This window comes from Metopolophium dirhodum, chromosome 2 (assembly GCF_019925205.1).
Source record: "Metopolophium dirhodum isolate CAU chromosome 2, ASM1992520v1, whole genome shotgun sequence".
Classification (NCBI taxonomy): Eukaryota; Metazoa; Arthropoda; class Insecta; order Hemiptera; family Aphididae; genus Metopolophium; species Metopolophium dirhodum.
The window spans coordinates 35063086-35083107 of NC_083561.1; the positions used below are offsets into that span (position 1 = coordinate 35063086).

A 20022-nucleotide genomic window follows, 5' to 3' on the forward strand; every position below is an offset into this window, starting at 1 on the left:
TATAGATTATGAGATGTAATGATTGGGACCAAGTCCAATACTGCAGTGTCAACCAAATTATTACTTTTTTGATAAAAAAATTAAATGTTTATTGATAGCATAACCTACAATAGCTACAACTTTTTAAATTTGTGGTATCGATGACTAAATAGGCTAGAAATATTTAATTTTATAAATTACCTAAAATTATAAAACCAATGGTAACATTTTATCTATTAAAAAATAATGTATTTGATAATTTAAAATTACATAACAATTAATTCAAATTAATGGTACAAGATTAAGTTTTAACTAACTATATGTACGTATAATTCATAAATATTTTTATATTCCTTGTCTATATGAAAGAAAATATGTCACAAAAATACTTTATAACTAATAGGATAATGAGACAAAAAATATAAAAAGGAAAATATTTAGCACTCCCCTTGACAAATTCCTGAGGACGCCCTTGGGATGGGGCTAAGTCAATAAAGATTAAGAAACCTGAACTCTGATGGCAGAAACAATTAAAATGTTACATACTTTAATTTACCTGCTCATAATCACCCACTATTTAAGGCATTAATCATTCATATTATAAAAAACAGATACATATTTTTTAAAAATTAAATAAGAAATATTTTAATTGTCAAGTTTTAATTTTGAAATAAATACAATTTCGCAACCTGTAATGGTATTATGTTATCAATTTTATTTTTAAAGACATTTAATTTATTATTATTATTATCATTGAGTATCAATGTTATTTTTCACCTACCCATTTAATGTTTTATGATTCAAAAAATCAAAAATCGTGATGTTTAGATCATGCATTACTATGTATACAAATGTCGGTACGTCTCGTAGGTAGTATCACGCTTTATGCTGAGCAAACTCTCTTCTGATTCCAGAACTGGGACGGTCTCCGGGCCGAGGATATGCCGGACATTCGCTGCGGCCCTATCTTCGAAGACCTTCTAGTTTGCTATCGGGAGAGAGGACTTGTCCTTAAGGAGGCAGAAGAGAAGTTCAGGATCTCCTATAAAATGGTTGAGGAGATCCTGAATCTCAAGGAGAGTGCGCCAGGCGGTTGAGGCTGTTGGAGACTAAGACAAGCTCGGGCTTAAGCTTGAGAAAAGGGCACATAGTACGGGACGTCCAATACTGCAGGTATAGGCCGGTCCGAGCATAGGACGATGTCTAGGGTGGCGGACTTTGTCGGCTCGTGTGCCCCACGTGGCTTCGCCAACTGTAAAGGATAGCTGTTATGATGTCCGTAGCTTCAAAATATTATAAATTATTGACTTGATAAACGATGCTACATGGGGGCTAAGCCATGGGAAAACAGTTCAGCTCTCATGTGGTGATGACATACAGCAAAAAAAGAAAAGGTAGATCGTGGTGTGTTATATTCTTCTTCTTAGATTTTATGGGCCATTAAGAGTATATAAATCTCCAATATCCACTAACAGCTGCTCATGTTTTCAACTCTGGTCCTCCATTCAGTGACTTTGCACTCTTTGCGTCTTTATTGGATTTTATCTATGAACTGACAGTTTGAAATTTTGAAAATATTTCAGTATATCTTAGAATGGAACAGTGCCGATATCATAGCATATGTCGATCTACTAATCACCACTATTTCAAGATGGACAATGGTCAATCAATATACCTAATGTATATTATACTTACATTTAAAATATTAGATAGTGGAGTTTAGATGGGTAAGTTGTCGAGGAACAATAAAATTCACTGATTGTAATATTATATTTAGACACGCACACACACAAACAAAAATACGCTTTTTCTTCTTCTAAAATTGTATTCTAAAACATTTATTTATAAATTATTTGAATATTTGATCCATTTCAAAGCAGAACTCTGCACTTAACATAATACAATACTGTACTGCCGATCATACAAAAATATTTAATACTATTGACATAAAAAATAATAATGATAAAATTGAAGTTAAACACTTTAAACTTGCGTCAGTCTCAAAAATGTCTTTTATTTTGGAAACAATGGAAATTGTAATACATTTCAAACTGTTCAAACTATATTTTTTATACAACTAAAAAAATAGTTAAAATTTTCAAAAATGTAGATTAAGTGACGACAATTTGTATTCTTATATAATAACACGTAATTAAATCTTTTGTTTCAAGATAAAAATCTAAATTAAACTATGATGAATAAGAAAAAACAATAAAATAAATAATCTCACTCAAATAAACCTAAAATAATAAAATAATTTTAAATTAAACAATATAAATAAAGTTATTCAGTAATCATAATTATGTTTTAAAGGTCAAAATTAATTATGACAAAGTATTCATAAATGTTACTATTCATTGCAATATTGAAATTTGTTAGTATTAAACTGTTTTGAGTCTCTTAATTCAATTAGGTAAAGATTACCAGTCTATGATGACTCTTAAATTACAAAATTCTATTTAATACAAAAAAAATATGTGTAACAAGATGAAAAAATATGATTGCTATCCAATATTAGGTTATTATACAATAACTGGTATTTTATAGAAATAACAAATATAAAAAGGAGAAAAAAATATTATGTGAAAAAAAATGTATGTAGATCATAAAATATATTACCTAGTTCCTACTCTTTAAACTCGATTGTTAGGACTTGAACTGATCCACACACGATTATCTTTTGCATGAATGTCCTTCTTCTTATTATCTTCAATTTTCTTCCATAAAGTTGCTATTTTACTAGTGACTTCTTTCTTTTGACCAGATGTTGTCCTAACTGAGCACCCCGAACTTGTTGCTGATATGTTCGAATTTAAACTAGTATTGCTATTTGTCTTAGCCACTCCAGCCATGGTCGGAAGACTACTATTGCTACCAGCCCATTGATCAGCACTACTTTTTAAACTACTATTACTAACTGAATTACGAACACCACTAGAACGCATATTTGTAGTAGACTGTTTATTGGTCGGTGGCTTAACCAGATTTGGTACACTAGTATGTTTCTTGCCAGTAGATCCCGGAGTAGGTATACGAGATTCTTCTTTTACAAACGTACCTTGTCTTTTCAGGGGAGTCTGTTTTTTCGTAGGTGTTGACTGTGAACTTTTAGAGGTTGTAGGGGATGGTTGAGGACTGCTTCGAGCTACTATCGGTATTCCACTACCCCGTGATTTTTTCTTACCTCTAACAGCCTTCACTTCTGATGGTTTCACAATTCTAGCTGAAGCAACCCCAGTATTTGACTCATTCTCATCGCTGGAATAACCGTCAGTACCTTCTGACGTGGTACTTTCATCAACATCATTTTTAAAGTTTGATGTGAAGTCATTATCTTTTGGTCGGATTTGCACAATATTGGTTAGGTCTAGATCAGCTAATGTGCGTGTACGAAACCTATCTTTTTCAGATGATCTCTTAATTTGGAATTTTTCTTTTGGTGACCTTTTTTTTATGGCATCTTCAGAAGAATGAGAGTCTGATTCATTCAGAGGTGATGACCTGGTTTCAGGCTCCATCGAGTTTTCTCTGCTGTCGTCAGAAGTTATTGTATAGGTATTATACCTGGAAATAAATATTACAATTTATTATCTACATACTATTTTAAATAATTATTTATTTACCTGTCCTTCTTCATGTTTCGCTTTTGTTTAGGTGTTAGTCGGCGTCTAATTTGTGCTGGACTAGAATGATTAGGATCTGAAGACATTTCAGATGATGGAAAATCATCTACCAAAGTTAAATCGTCCACAGCTGTATAATACTGAGCTCCAATCGACTGGTCAACTATTTCAGAACGAATACTTGATATACTGGTAATACTGTTTTCCATCTCAAAATCAGTAACCTCATCCATGTATGATGGAGGGTTAATATTCTCTATGTTCATACAACTTCCCAGTGAATCATTTCTATCATTAGACGTTTTTCTTTTTTTATCAAAACCACAATTAGATTGAACACTTGTTGTCATGGATAGCAAACTATCCATGTCTGAAGGAGGTTTTATAGCGTCCAGATGTGTGTCTTCAAAATCTAAAGAAGATATGATACCTAAAACGAACAAAAATACAATATTAATAATAATTTACAAAAAATATTAAATCTATATTTTTACCCATTTCTCCTTTATCCAGTTTTATAAATTTTGGTTTAGAATTCTCTCCTGCGCTTAAGTAAGAGCTTGTGAGAGTAGTAAATGTTAACGTTTCATCATCTTTCCATGTGGATTCGTCACTTTCATCCCGTTTATATATAATTCCATCAATAATATCTCCTGGTGTAATTGTACTCGTAGACTCACTAATTTCACTTTCTGATTTAGGCCCAAAAGATTTTTTAAATTTGTTTAACACTGGTATTTCTCTTTTTTTATGAGTTGATCCTCTTTCAATGTTTTTTATTCCTTGGCTAATACAATTATTTAATAAATCATCTTCATTTTGTTCAAGTGAACTATTTGTCTCTTTTGATTTTATTTTTTGTAAATTTGTCATGCCTGCTTCAATACACTCGTTTAACAAAGCTACTTGTTCATTATCAGACAAATCATCACTATTATTTTTCAATATTTTTTTGCTATTCCTAATTCCAGCAGCTATACATGATTCTAATAACTCTACTTGTTGATCATCAGTAAGATCACTATCTGGTTTCTTGGTTCTTTTTTTAACTGACAATATTTGTAATTTGGATATGGCTGAATTATTAATACCTGTAGCTATACACTGATTTAATAATTCTTGCTGTTCATCATCAGGCAATTCTTCATCAGTAATTTTTAAAGTTGTTATTTTTTCAATACCGGCATTTATACATTGATCTAATAAAGCGTTGTTATCATCATCATCATCATCATCATCATCTTCAGACATGGGTTCACTATTTAATGTGTGGGCATCATGTAGTGAATGAGATCGTGGTATTCTGTTATCACATTTACCAGAGTCATCCAATGAAAATTCACTATCTATGGAATCGGTCGACATTCGTTTATTAATAACTGTTACGGGATCTGTAAATATGAAATGTTTTAAAATTTATAAATTGAAACAAAATGAAGAAATAAAATAAACTTACCTTCTATTTCAGAAGAATTAATTGAATTTGATACATGTGATTCTGTTGAAGGAGAATCCAATACTAATGATCTGAAAAACAAAATTAATTAAATTATAGGTTAAATATAATGTTAAAGAATAATCAAACCGGGGCAATGATATGTTTCCTGAAGTGGGTATAGCAGAAGTTTGATTAAACTGAAGATTTAAATTTCCTACTGGTCTACCCGTGGTTTGATATGAACGTTTCTTGCCAACCTAAAATATTATCACAATTTAAAAAGTATAATATAAAAACTAGTTTTTTCAAATAATAGAACAATCAAATTTTAGTTTTAATACAACATTTTCAAAGTTTTATTCATATTATTAACAATGTGAAAATTTGAAAAAATAATTTAAACATTCCACAATATTACTTATTTAATCAGTTGCTCTAATATTCTGTGACAACTTTAGTGATTTTAAATAATAATACTAAATTTTTAAATGTAATTAATTGTTGCAACCACAATTAAAGATAGTACTACAAAGTTGTGGTTACACATAAAATTGTTATGCGGTAATGCGGTAATGTGTTTAAATCATTCAGAACCTTTCAATAACATGACTGATTCATATATATTCACGTATTTTCATATGTATGTAGAAAAATTATTTTAGTAGGTAATTATAATTTTGAGGTAAATGTTTACCTCATGCGAGTAAAAGGGATATCAGAGTACTAAATATTTTTGTTATGTATAACTGTATAAGTGTTATATGCACATACCCTGGTGTGCAGTAATTAATTTACTGTATCTCAATATTTTTTTTTTGTTCTGAAACTGTAAAACTGTAAACTGTAAACTGTTAACTGTAACTTGCATTATGATAAAAATTTAAAAAAATATTAAATCAAATAATCATCTCATTGTATCAATATTTTTAAATTCTCATACTTTAAAAGTTGTTAAAAATAGGTTTTGAAAAAAAACAAAAGAAATCCCTAGCTATTGTATTAAAAATAGTAAATTTTGTAAATGACTAGCATACTTTATTTAGCAAAATAATATATTAAATAACGCTGACATAAAAATAAGTTTATGCCTAACATTAGCTGAACTAACACTAAATTTGTAAACAAATCAATTGACCCAAGTACAAGTTTACGCAGCAAACATGTAAGGCTATTAAGCATGAAAAAAATTATTTTATTTTTATTTATAAATAGATTGAAAAAATTAATGAAGCCAGTTTAATGAGTTTGTCACTCTGTATACTAATCTAATTAAACCTACCTTTTTCTACCTTTGTTTATTTTTAGGTTCTGGTACTCAATTTTTGATTAAAAAATCTCGAGTTTGGTTATGATTTTTGAAAATTAAGGTTAGGGTCCGGATCAGTATTTAATGGTTTAGATTTCTTTTCAATTTGAACTCTAGAATCTGATTAATTATTTATAAAAAAATAAAATAATAATACCGAAAAATAAAAATAAAATATAAATATAAATATCCATTTAAATTTTAAGATTTTCTAAGAAATAAATAGCTTTAAACAAAATAATATTAGTTTAAAATTCTAAACACTCCTTAATCTTTATCCCAAAAAATATGATCACAGGTGAAAACAATAACATAAAGTATCGTTAAAAACCCCGATATTTTTAACTAAAAAATATTTAATTTCAGGTTTTTTTCTAACATTCCTAATGTTAACTGGTTTTAATTCCAGAGCCAGTTGCTTTTGCTTTGATTTCAGTTCCTAAATTAAACTAACCGATTATTATGTAAACAAAAATATTTAAGTAATTTACAAATATTCACAGGTCAACGATTAAGTATAATATAATATATTATTGTATTGAGAAATATTGTTTGAATGTTTAAATTATAGAGAATTGACATAAATTATAAGAATGAAATAACATTGTTAAATATTATTTATATTGATGAATATTAATTACCATTTTCATAGATTGTCGAAGAATAACATTGGTTTCTGAACCATCCTCTGAAGGAGTAATCATTGATAAATCTGAATGTGAAGTAGCTGTACTTATGTTTGCTGGAGTTCCTTCTGTACAGAATCCAATTATCTCATCACCCTAACAACAAAAACAAAAGATTTTAAGGTTAACCTAACCCTTTAAATTTTTTTAGTATAAATTATTATACCTCATTTTCAGATATTTTATATTGTGAAAAACTAGATTCTGGACATCTGTCAACTGCTTGGCTTATGCTTTGCACCATGACTGGAAGTCTAGATCTAAAAAAAAGTAGTTAACAATTACATTATGAAACAATTACATTATGATTATGTAAGTTATTTGTGCTAACCTAGCGTGAGGTATAAATCCTGGATTTTTGTTTTGTAAGTACGGAAAAGCGGAAGAGGGTGACTGCAAAAAATTAAAATTAATTATTAATTAAGATTTATTTTATGTTTCACAAGACGTAACAATTATTGAGTCTTGTTTACTCAGACAAAATCCATCACAAATGAATCAGAAAACTCAAGTGAAAGTTATTTACTGCCTACAGATCAATAATACTAACAGAAATCAATTATTCATGGTCTCATGGTCCGATCACATTATTTACTCTCAAATCATATTTAAAATCACCTAACTGTTTTTTCACTTTTATTCGACATACCAGTTGTTTACTTACTTCGAGGAAACCATCAGGAGTTAATTGGAAAGATTTAGACGTTTTATCAATAGATGGAGTTTCATATTGCTTACCATGCAATACATTCCTAAACAAATTATAATTCATTTTATTAATTAAAACCATTAATATTACTTATTTTATTATAGGATTTTAATAAATATGAACATTATTACAGCAATAAATTCTTTTGTAATCCACTAAGAATTTAATATAATGTTCGAGTATTTCTTTATAAATAAAAATTGTTTTTAATAAAATAATATTGTATGCTCACATAGAATTTTTTTCTTCATTCAATGATGGTAACATATTTTGGCCTTGAATATATTGTAATTTGATCTAATAATAACAAATAAAACTGAAAATTATCAAAGTTATTTCGATTTGTTTAATACTTACTCCTGGAAGATCGTCATCAATGGTCAAGCTACTTAAACTAGTACATTCTGAACCTTTGCCAGGCATTTTTTCTTCTTTAAAAATAGTCACACTGTCTTCAAAAACACTTTCATCTTAAACAATAAACATAAGTAAGTTTTAATTATCATTAAAGCTTTTTCACAGTTACTGAAAATTTTAATATTATTTAGTATTAATATAGTAATATTATCAAATCACGACTTCTCTACATTTTATTTGATTAATTAGTTTTAGCTCTAGGAACATTGAAAAGAAATAATATAAGTGTAAATTCAAGAACCTGCTTTAACCCAATTAATTAATAAAAACAAATTCAAAATGGAAAAAAAATATTTAGTTGCAAAAATATGGTAGTTTATGTAGCTCCCAAGATTACAAAGTTTAAAGTTTATATACATAAACCTCCTAGCATACATTCAGAAAAATCAGGTTTTAAATTTTTACTAGTTTAGTAGTTTATAAAATCTGTAAATAAACATTTTTACACTAAGCACTAATTATTTATGTTGTGGATCTATAAAATAAATTAAATTAATAACATTCAGAGACAGCAAGCTTGTGTTGTGTGAACTGGCCATCCAATGATGGGACACATGAAAAATAATAAATTATTTAATTTATCAATTTTTAATTTTTAGCAATTTATAAGTATACAAGCTATTATAGTTACAACATTTATATACTTTACATACCAATAAATGTAAGAAAAATTAAAACATTTTTTTCATGATGAGGTTTATAAAAGATACTTTATACCATATTTTATTACTTTAAGATTAAAAATAATTATCATTTTGTTTCAAACCTAGTAAAATAATAAAATTTAAAAATTGACATGTTATTACTTTTGAAACACGGAGGACTAGGTGGAACTGTTAGAGTTGGTGAATCTGGAATTTCACTTGGTGTAACTAAACCACTGGTGATGCGACTAAAAAACAAAAACAAAAAAACATACACATACATAAAAGATGAACATCATGAAAATCACAAACTTCATTTATACCTGCACTCACTAACAGCAGAACTACCAATATAACCTTCTTGTGGTTCGCAGCTTCCGAGTGAAGCAATAGAGCTACTCCTTGAGAACATCAAAGGTGTTTCAAAAGTCACCATTTTACCTAAAATTAAAAAAAAAACAATACAAATAATTTTTTTAAACTTATTTTAAATAATAATATATATTCTTACCATCTTTTAATTCATTCTTAGGCTGCGCACTATCTGGTGTTTCACTACCAGAATTGGGTACATTCATACTTTGTTCAGGGAGGCCTGTTCCAGATTCATTACGATTCTAAAAACAATTATTAGAATTGTATTAGAAATTAGGTGAGTCTTAACATGTTTGATGCCACGAACCCAGCAGTAATTATCGTACAACAACCCCTTATTTATTTAACACATTCTTTGATTATTCCAATTAATACTTTCAGTTATATTTTTTTAAATAGAAAAAAGATTTCAATACAGCTGAAAATTGGCAATAAACTTTAAAAATAGATATGCTGTCTATATTTAATTTTTTTAATTTTTAGTTTTTATTTCAAGCTTATGAATTACTAATTGAAAAAAATCACAGCAAATACACGTATTTACAGTTTATTAGCATTACATAATAAATCCAAAATTTAAATTATGTAGGTACCTATATATTTTAACAATATGCAGTTATTGGTAGTTAAAATGTTTGATAAATTACCACATATTAAGTTAAATATAAATAAAAATACTTGAATTACCTTGTCATCTAAACCACATTTCCTTAAATCTGTATATGATGCTGCATTAGAAAAATTGTAGGGGGTACCTTCTGTACAATAAGTCTGTGTTGTATCGCCGGTTAATACTTTTTCACCATTATCATCATCTTCACATAACAAACTATAGTTAGTTGCTTCATCTAGAGAAGTCTCGGCATATCCGTTGGAAGATTTTTTGACTTTTTCTTCAAAACTGATATTATTTTCTATTTGCTGAATAGAATCTTCAGAACATTCTATAGAAGAAGGTTCAAATTTTTCATTTTCAGTTTCAGTTGTCATACAGTTATTGTTAATTTTAATAATATTGTAAGACTGCTGTGAGATTTTTGTCAAATTTGGTTTCCTAAAATAAATTATATTAAAATCAATTCTACTGGTTTAACATAATTTTCAAAAATTAAAAACAACGTACACAGTAACTTTTAAATCATCACTATCTGTTATAGTTTGTATCTCTTTATTAAAATCATTTAAATATGTATTATTAGCAATAGCAGAAGTACTCTTAATTGAAATATCTTCAAGGTTTATGTTCAGATCTAAATAAAAAGTATTATATTACAAAATCTGTTATTCATGTTATGTATTATATCTTTATAATTTTAGCTAACCTTGATCGGTATTATATGCAGGCATTGCATTCATAAGATTATTAAGTGCAGCTGATGATCCAGTCGCAATCATCTTATGTTTAGAATGAATTAACGACCGTAACATAGGTATAATTCCCAAATTTATCATTGTTGTTTGATCACGAACATTACGTGCCGATAAATTCCAAATGGTCCCACATGCATTACTCACAATTGTTAAGCTTGGAGACTGTAGCTGTTTCATTAACATTTCAAGTACATTATGATGTCTTAAAATATCACTGTTAAAAATGTACAGAATAAAATAAATTATTATTTAATATAATGAATGAAATAAGTTATAAATTACCGATATTCTTCATGAGATGCTATAACACATGAAATATTCCTCAATATTCCTCCAGCATTTTCTATTATTGTAACCGATTTAAAAGAACTTGTTCCACTTAATGTTTTGATCAAAAATTCAATAGCTCCTTCAACTTTGCATATTTCTTCCTAGATAATAAAAATATTATTTAAAATTAAAATTATTATTATATGTCAATATATCACAATAGTATATGTATATTATTTAATATACTTTATTTTCAGGAGAGTGAGCAGAGAAATTCCAAAGAGCAGACAAAAATGATTTCATTGTTGTTTCTTTATTTGCTTTCATTGAGGCTTCCATTAATGCTTTAACTGCACCTACATCACGCAAAATTTCTTTACTAAGTGGATCAGCTCTCCATGATAAATTTCGTAAGACACTAGCTGTGACCTATACAAAACACACAAGTACACGATTCAGTAAAATATTTAAAATTTATATTTATTTATTTTTTAATATTTGAATACCTGTCTGAGGTCTTCGCACTGTATTTGTAACTGTAATATTAAAACTTTGAGGAATTGTTTAAAAGAACATAAAAGTGTTTTGGTAGTAGCATCACCAAAAGTTAAATTAGTTAGAGCCATGCCAGCATATCGCCTTAGGGTTACACATTCTGAATTAGATTCCAAATCTGGTTCACTCCCATGAACTTCATGATCAACTTGAATCAGTCTAGTAACAGTATAGATTGCACCTTAAAAATAAAAAAAAGTGTTACTAATTAAAATATATAATTACATGCAATAAATATATACCTAATAAACACATCGCAAATCGATGTTGACTATCAAAAGATAACTTCATTAATGCTGCAATCGCAGTAATGGGATGTTTGCTAATATCCAGTTGTTTAAGTACAACAACTGGTGTATCACAGTATTCTCTCATGCTTTCCAATAACTTGTAAACCCGAGACTCTCGGCGACCTTGTTTTTCATCTTGATTAAAAGTTACAATATTTTTTAATGCTTGGCTAGCATTGTGACGAACTACAATATCAGCATTCATATCATGGACAATTTGCACAAGCAATGGAACACAACCTATCAACATAATAAAATGTTAATTTATTTATTTTAACAATATTGTAATTCAAATAGTAATTATATTATAACACACAAAATACAATTAAATTAGAAAACACCTTACCTGTTTGTCTCATTGCTGCACAACAATCAGGTGATTTGCTCATAGCTAAAAGAACTGAGACTGACTGATATGAAGATTGTAATGAATTGTTGTTTTCCAGTAATGACAAGAGATTATAAACAATTTCTACTTTAGCTCCTAACTGTTGTTGGCTGCTGGATCTCATTGATAGACCTTTTTCACATTCTAAAGATGATGTTTGAGATTGTAATAAAGATGAGTCCGAAGACAAGTTTGTGGGTCCTACGCTGTGCCACATATTAAATTTTTTGTCAGCTAAGATGCCAGGGGGTGTAGGTAAGCAACCCTTAAATAAAAAATTAATAACAATTAAAATACAAATTCAATATACTATCAGGTCTTTTCTACTCATTTTTTTCAACTTACATCAGGAGATATTTTAGCTTCATCTTCTTCTTTATCTTCAGCCATAGATCTCTTTTCTTTATCTATATGTTGATTCTACAAATGAATACAATTTATTAACAAAGCACATACTATAAAATATATTTTTATTTTAGAATCAATTCTCCCGAGCTAACCTCATTTATCATTGTGAGGTGACTGTTATTATTGTAAGAATGTTTAACACTATGTTTATTGTCATAAAAAGACTGTGTGAATGACCAGTTATTAGCTTGTCTATTGTCTTCAACATTGCATGGTGACAAATATTGATATTGAGTTTTAGATATAGAATGTCTGAAGTAATATGAAAATAATATGAGGTAAATCAAGTAGTAATTATGCAAATATTATATCTAAAAGGCAAAGTTTTGCAAACTTACTTGCTTGATAAGACATTATTATTTTGACCATCATTATAATCTATTTTACTATAGCTGCAATTGTCTGAGATTTGATTGTTATTATTGTTTTGAATATGTTCATTATCATTCTTAGTAGTAGTAGTAGTACTCCAGCGAGTTCTAGGAGGATTAGAAAGCGACCTCACATGATCCAAGCTAGGTGATGGAGGTACAAGAGAAGAACGAGATGATGAGGAGGAACGAATAGGAAGTCTAGATTTTCGATCAGAATACATTATTTTAAGTCTCCAATTTAAACGAAAATAAGAAAATTTATAACTTTATCCAAAACGTGAATTAATAATAAATTATGAATGATGACATAAAATATTATTTGTAACAAACTGTCAAGGTATATTGCGTATAAAGTTTTCTAGATTGTGATCAATATTGTAACTAGGGTGAATTGAAGGGGAGTGGCAATCAGCTGTGTATGGTTGTGGTGTATTTTACCCCCAGAGAGAGACACACTTCTTTTTATTTCTTACAACATTAGCAACACAATAAAATAGTTTTTTTACTTGTTTATAAAATCATACTTTTTAATAACCAAAGAAAATGTATTGGTCTTGACATTTGATTAAAAAATTAGTTGGTATTAACTGTTCATTTTTTTTAAAAATAAATTTAATAATTGAGCTTGTATAATAAAACTGTTATTGTTATTATTTTTAGTTGTAATATAATCTGAAGATTACACTCGTGTCAAAGTGAATTATTAATTTACATTGTAAAATATAATATCTTAAAATTATTTTAAAATATATAGAAAAGACGCAAAAATTACATTAATATAACTTATGCTGGAAGTTTTTTTTCTTAATTTAAAATATTATTTACAATTTAAACAATACTTAAAATTACATAAAAGTATGTACTTACTAAAAGTACCATATTCAAAGATAACAATAAAAGATCGACAAGGACATTTTGTTGTGCCATAAAAACTCAGTAGTGCTATAGGAGTTTATTATAGGAGTAATTTTTTGTAATTTTTTAGAGACAATCTTTAATCTATTTTTTGAAGTCTTCTAACATTTTCAGGAAGTGTGACAAAAGACAGGTAGGTGTTTGTTGAGAGTTAACTTAGGAATTGAATTTTAAAATATCATGATTTAGTCAGTTAGTCTTAGTGAACATTTACAAGCAACCTATTAAGTTCTCCAGAATGGATGTTTCAGTAGCAAACCATAATTCTATAGGATTAAATCAAATGGATTATGGATTATGAATTTATGGGTATTAAAATTTGAAAGATAACGAATGTTAAATTTGAGAAATAGATGGAGTTGTAAACTTAACAAATCGATAGATCAAATGGAATTATTACAATAGGCAATTTTTATTTAATAATATAATTTTATAGATTGAGATGCATTTACAATAAAAATAATGCGGAGTGAAATAACTGGGTTTCAGATATTTTTTTTACTACAAAATATTTGTTATTGTTGTTTAATGGTTGGCTGAGTTTAAGATCATTTAGAAATAATAACATTAATATGAAGAACTATATATATATTATTTTAATGATGGTAATTTCCTGACAAGCCTATAAGATTTTTTAGTGAATATGACTGAAACATAAAGTGAAATAAATACAGTTGACAACAATTTGTAAGTACCTAGATTGGAGGTTCCCAAACTTTTCATAGTATGACACATTTTGGAAAATGTTTAAATTTCAGCAACCCACAACAAACTAATGATCTTTTATTTTTGTTTATTATCACAATTTTTGTAATAACTTTTAGCCTTACTTTTAGTCTGGTAGTATTGTGGTGACATGTCACTGATACATGTCTTGTAAACTGTAACCATTGTGGATAATGATCAATGATAAAACTAAATTCAAAGATTTCAGTACATTGTACAATATTGGTCAACAGAAAATACTGTATCATATTATACTCATATTTGTACATAAAATATAAATTTTCTTTTTAATATAATATATTATATATTACAAAAAAATATAAAATTATTTAAAAGTTTCAAGCGACCTATCAAAAATATAATAGTTTGGGAACCTCTGAACTAGATGACATCTTGTTAAACATTCTTACACAGTACTTGTCAAACTAAGTAAATTATGTGCTATAAACTAAATGAGTAAATAAAACTAAAAAATGTTTACCTGTTCAGAACTAGATTTGTTTTCTAGGGATAGTGTCATTTTTGGTGACATATCTTTTGATGGCATCCCTTCGTACAATTCAACTAAGTATATTAAGATTTCAGAAACATATTAATGTAAAGTCTTTAGAAATTTTCTTTAGGTCACTATAGTCTATTTCAATGCTAAATTGTACCTGGAGGTAAATGTTGAGCTAATAATGGTGTATTCAATTGCCTTTGAAGTTGTCTGGTTTCTTGATTAAGACTGCGCACTGTTTCTAACAGCTCTTCATAGCTGGAAACTGGAAGTGTCATATCTCATAACTATAAAATAGTGTTTTAACTGAAATACAGAAATATCTCATATAATAATTTATTCAAGCAGTAAAAATTGTATTGTTATTTATTATTAATGGTTACACATTACAAAATATATGTATTTTTGTTACACTTATTTCTGTAAACAATGTACCTATGCTATTTCAAGGACAAGATGATTTCATGGTCTAAAGCTTATATGTATATTACTTTATAACATAATTTGATATAATTCAATTTTTAAAGCATAAATAAGCATAATAAACTATTATTCTTCAAAATTTGAAGAAAAATTGTTCTAAAAAGGATATATTATACTCAAGGTTTCATAAATATGTCAAGAGTATATTAAGTAGTAATTCAAATCCATATAAGGATAGTAACTGCATACTCTAACATAGTCTCCATCTTCATAAAAAAAACAACAGAAATTACTAAGCAATTTTAAACAAGGTTTTAAATAAATAAAATATGTGCATTACTGTAGTACAGGGGCTAAAATACTGTGTTCCCCTGAAAATCAAAGTGTCCCCCCTGAATGACGAATAAGTGTCCCGAGTTTTATAATATGTTTTTAATTTACTGGTTACCTATTCTGTTAACTTAAGTTAATAACCTATTTTATTTCTATACCATGGACAAGTTTGTTGTAATAAAAAAGAAGAAATTATTAAAGGTCAATACAAAGTAAGTAGGTAAGCAGGCTTAATATAAAATAACTCAACATGTAAGTACATAAAATATTTAAATTATTCTATGCTGTGTCTATTGAAATACAATATTGTTTACTGTAACCTACTGAAAAGTTAACAAGTTAGAGCATTGTAATTTATAGCATATTGTCATCATATTATATACTTAGGTATACTACAGCATATTATAAATATGTATTGTTATTTATTTTAAGTCTAAAATGTGTTAAAAAATTAAAAAAATAAAATTGATTATTATAATCATAAATTGGATTTTAAAGAATTAGCTAGTTATTTTATTTTGTTTAATAAATATAACTAAAAGGATCTATATACATAATAATATATATTATATTAATATTGTATTATAACAGTTTAATTAACTAACAAGCCCAATATTATTTTCTAAACATCAAATTTGTTTTTTAAAAATCCTTGAATATTCTTATAAACTATTTTGTTACATAAATTATATTCTAATTGATGATGATAACCTACAAACATATTTACATATTTTCCAATTTACTACACACAATTACGGCTTTAACTGCTTTTAGTGATTTAAAAAAATTATAAAAGTTACCTCACAAACTCACTTACAGGGTAAGTGGTATATAAAAGAGGGGGGATTTTGAGTGTTACAACCCCCACAGGTGTTTTTTGCTATAGAAATCGTCAAAGCTAGAAAGTAACAGTTAAATAATAAGTGTGTCCCCTGAAATCAGATGTATTTTAGGCCCTGCTAAAGTATACAAATGAAACCATCTGTTTAAATTTTATCTTTAGTCTTAACTGTAACAATGAATATGGTTATTATATGGAATATAATCCCATTATAAAATTTTTACTTAATTAATTAAATTGATAAGATAAATAATTAAAAGAATCATTTATAAAAGAAAGTTATTGATTGACAATTTGATACTCTTATATCATAGTAAACAGTATTGTATTTATATATAAAATACTGCAAGGTACTTAAAATGTTTATAATGTATAGTGCCATATTGTAATAGAATGCCCAAAGAAAATATCATTCAGGACAAAGAGGCATTGATTTATTGTGGTTAATATGTATTCATTGTTAAAGAAGCAAAGAAAAATAGTTGTATTATGATTAGCTAACCTATAAACATGTAACACAATATAAGAATATCATACAAAGCCGATCTTTTTTTTATAGTACAATATTTATACAAGTTTTATACAGTATAAAATATTAGATTATATAAGCATTATTTGCATAATGCATAGGTAGACAGGTAGTAAAATAAATTAAATGATAATATTAATTAATTATTTGAAATCACAAAGTTAAGTCCTATCTCAAATCTCAAAAATAACATCTTTCTAAAAAAAACCTTTTAGAGTTTTAGACTATAGCTGCTGGCCAACCTAAAAAGGTACCTGAACTGTTGTTAGCTTTCAATATAGTTTGTTTCAAATAAAAGTGTCAGTCTTCCACCTAATTTTTGTGTAACTTAATCTATCTAATTAACTTGTTTTATATACATTCTACAGGTTAAAAATTCTACGAATAAAGCAATGTTTAAAATAAAAGTAATAGGTCATACTTCAGTTTTTTACATAAAATTTAATAATTATGGTAGGTAATAGGTATACTATTTAATCTTTAGAATAAACGTAACATAAAATTCAACCCTGATACAGCATTATTAGTGGCAATCATGAATAAATAGGTATAACCAGGGGTCTGGAGTACAGGGGGAGCTAGACTATTTTAAGAGGCCCGTTGAAATGAATTTGTAATTTTTGAAATGTTGATAAGAATACTTTATGATATAAATGTATATTATTGTATTATAATTATAATATATCAATTGAGTAATTTTGTTATTTTAAGCTATGGGTTAATCATTGATTACTTAGAAATTGTATATGGGACACCCGTATTGCTTGTAATGGGTTGAACTTTATTGGATATTTCGTATAGGGCCTGCGAAAACATTTAGTAAAGGGGCCCAGAATTTGATGTGGGCTGGGTATAACAATGAAAAAGCAAGAGAATGAGTAAGGCAATAATACATTTAATAGTGATATTAGTAATGTTACATAGGGGAGGTATGAGGAGCATGTGAACAAATTAAACAAGTCATAAAATAGTAAAATAGACCCCTAAGGATTAGAGAACAAAACAAGGCATAAATTGAGTCTAGATTCTAGAATTTTTACCTACATGATAAGAATAATTATTATCAGCCAAATATTTTTGGCCCCTCTCAGATTTTTGTACCCAAAAAATTGCAAAAAATAACAATTGAAAGGTATTAATGAGATAAGGTAAGTTGTATTGAATCCAATTAAAATAAAATATCAGTTAGTGTAAACCAAATCTGAATGTGATGAAATTAATATGGTTGTAACCCAACATTTTCATAGAAATTAGATACCTACAAGAACTTCTTTAGAATATTTTATATAGACAAACATTGATGAATACTATACATAAATATATTATATGAAACAAAATTAAATAATATAGGTACCTATCTAGATAGTGAATAAGTTATAAAACTAAATTATGCTTAATTATTAATATAGTTAAGTGTATGTCAGACTTTTAGGCTTGTTATAATATAACAATTACCTTGTGGGTATGTAAATGTTTACATAAACTGTGGATAAAACCCAATTATAATAAGTATCCTAGATGACACACTTAAAATAAATTAGAGTCCATTATCATTATCAATAAATTAACTCTTATTAGTTATTAAAGTTACTTACAAATAGAGAGCCTTAATACAGCTAGTTATCTACGCACAGCTATTTAATGTTTTGGGTAGCATCATCATATATTATTAATTTTTTTTAGAAACAAATTTTAAAAATGTATTATATGTATATTATGCAATATTATGCGCACTAAGGGTTAAAAATGTAAGAATTCAACATGTTAAAAAAATAATAGTAGGAACTGATATAACAAAACTATAGATCAGAATACAAACAATTTTGAATATTGAATTATTAGAAATATTACCTTCATATTACTATTGTGCATATATAACCAGTAGTACACGAGTCTAAATGTCCAACAAATAATCCAGTAAACATCAAAGGAAAGTATTTGTGTATCTCCCAATAACAAACCATTGTTATATAATAAAGGTATATTATATCTAGTACCAAATTAATTGACAAAATAAGGAACATATTATCTGACTATATTATGTCATGTAAAAAAACAAATCTGTTTAGACTGGTGAACACCGTAGCGAGGAAGCCAACACTACTTTACACATTGGACCCATGAAATATTGTAAGTGTCAATTGTAACTTTTTGGTCGCCCAACTACACTCAGTTTGGATTTAAAATCAGTCAAAACGATGGTTAAATAATTGAAAATGTTAATAACGAGTAATTTACCTGTGCGTGGAAATCGCTCCGATATCCAATTCGACCACCAATTGCCAAAGTGCCGGGTGGAAAGTCACGTTCCGTGATGTTCACGACGTTCGATTGAATGGCGAGTGATCGTTTTCTCGGAGGAAGTTCCCGCGTGAAGAACCTTTCAAGACCTTTCGTCGAAAAGTACCGAAAAATAAACAGCGAGTGGTGACTGGCGTGATAAAGTACGCCGTCACTGTGCGCCGCCGAAGAGTGCGAGAGGCGACTACCATAGACAAGTATACTATACTATTATATCTTATATACTATATAATACTACTGTATAGACTGTTGACTATAGTTGACTGTGAAGTGTGAATCGTACTCGGACGTAAGACACGGCGACCCGACGACCAGACGTTCACAGAGTCAAGAGTGCGGAGTGCGGACGCAGACTGGCAACTAGCAAGTGGCGACTATAGTGAGTACTGGTAGTAGTGACACTGGAACACGGCGAGTACCCCCCGAATGTACGTTGTAGTGTAGTTGTACACGGGCAATCCATTCAATTATCGGCCTCATGAATCGCCGCTCGTGTGTTGATAGCGGTTATGTTGGCAACGAAATTCCGTAACGTTTCGGATTTATATTTTTCACGGTCAAACAATCCAAACATCGTTTTTATATTCTACATTATAGTTTATTCTGCTATAGTGCTATCCCA

At 28.2% G+C, this 20022-nt stretch overlaps 1 protein-coding gene across 3 annotated transcripts; it reads right to left on the reverse strand.

Moving 5' to 3' along the window:
- Positions 1–1720: 1720 nt before the first annotated feature.
- Positions 1721–19807, reverse strand: LOC132938265 (uncharacterized). Of its 3 annotated transcripts, XM_061005003.1 has the most exons (26): positions 19338–19807; positions 15131–15279; positions 14956–15038; positions 12397–12471; positions 12010–12316; positions 11616–11903; positions 11325–11554; positions 11065–11247; positions 10831–10979; positions 10500–10762; positions 10301–10427; positions 9865–10231; positions 9314–9419; positions 9126–9243; positions 8965–9050; positions 8099–8211; positions 7974–8038; positions 7682–7784; positions 7364–7425; positions 7199–7292; positions 6988–7128; positions 5188–5297; positions 5059–5129; positions 4097–4993; positions 3603–4032; positions 1722–3543 (listed from the first exon to the last, which is right to left on the reverse strand). In XM_061005003.1, exons 2-26 carry the CDS (start codon positions 15249–15251, stop codon positions 2613–2615), a joined length of 5520 nt encoding a protein of 1839 aa, XP_060860986.1. In that variant the 5' UTR covers positions 15252–15279; positions 19338–19807; the 3' UTR covers positions 1722–2612. The 3 variants fall into 3 exon arrangements, with proteins under 3 accessions (XP_060860984.1, XP_060860985.1, XP_060860986.1); XM_061005001.1 differs by lacking the exons at positions 14956–15038; positions 15131–15279; positions 19338–19807 and adding exons at positions 12552–12711; positions 12798–13499 and having other exon boundaries at positions 1721–3543; XM_061005002.1 differs by lacking the exons at positions 14956–15038; positions 15131–15279; positions 19338–19807 and adding exons at positions 12552–12711; positions 12798–13495 and having other exon boundaries at positions 1721–3543; positions 7697–7784.
- Positions 19808–20022: the final 215 nt, after the last annotated feature.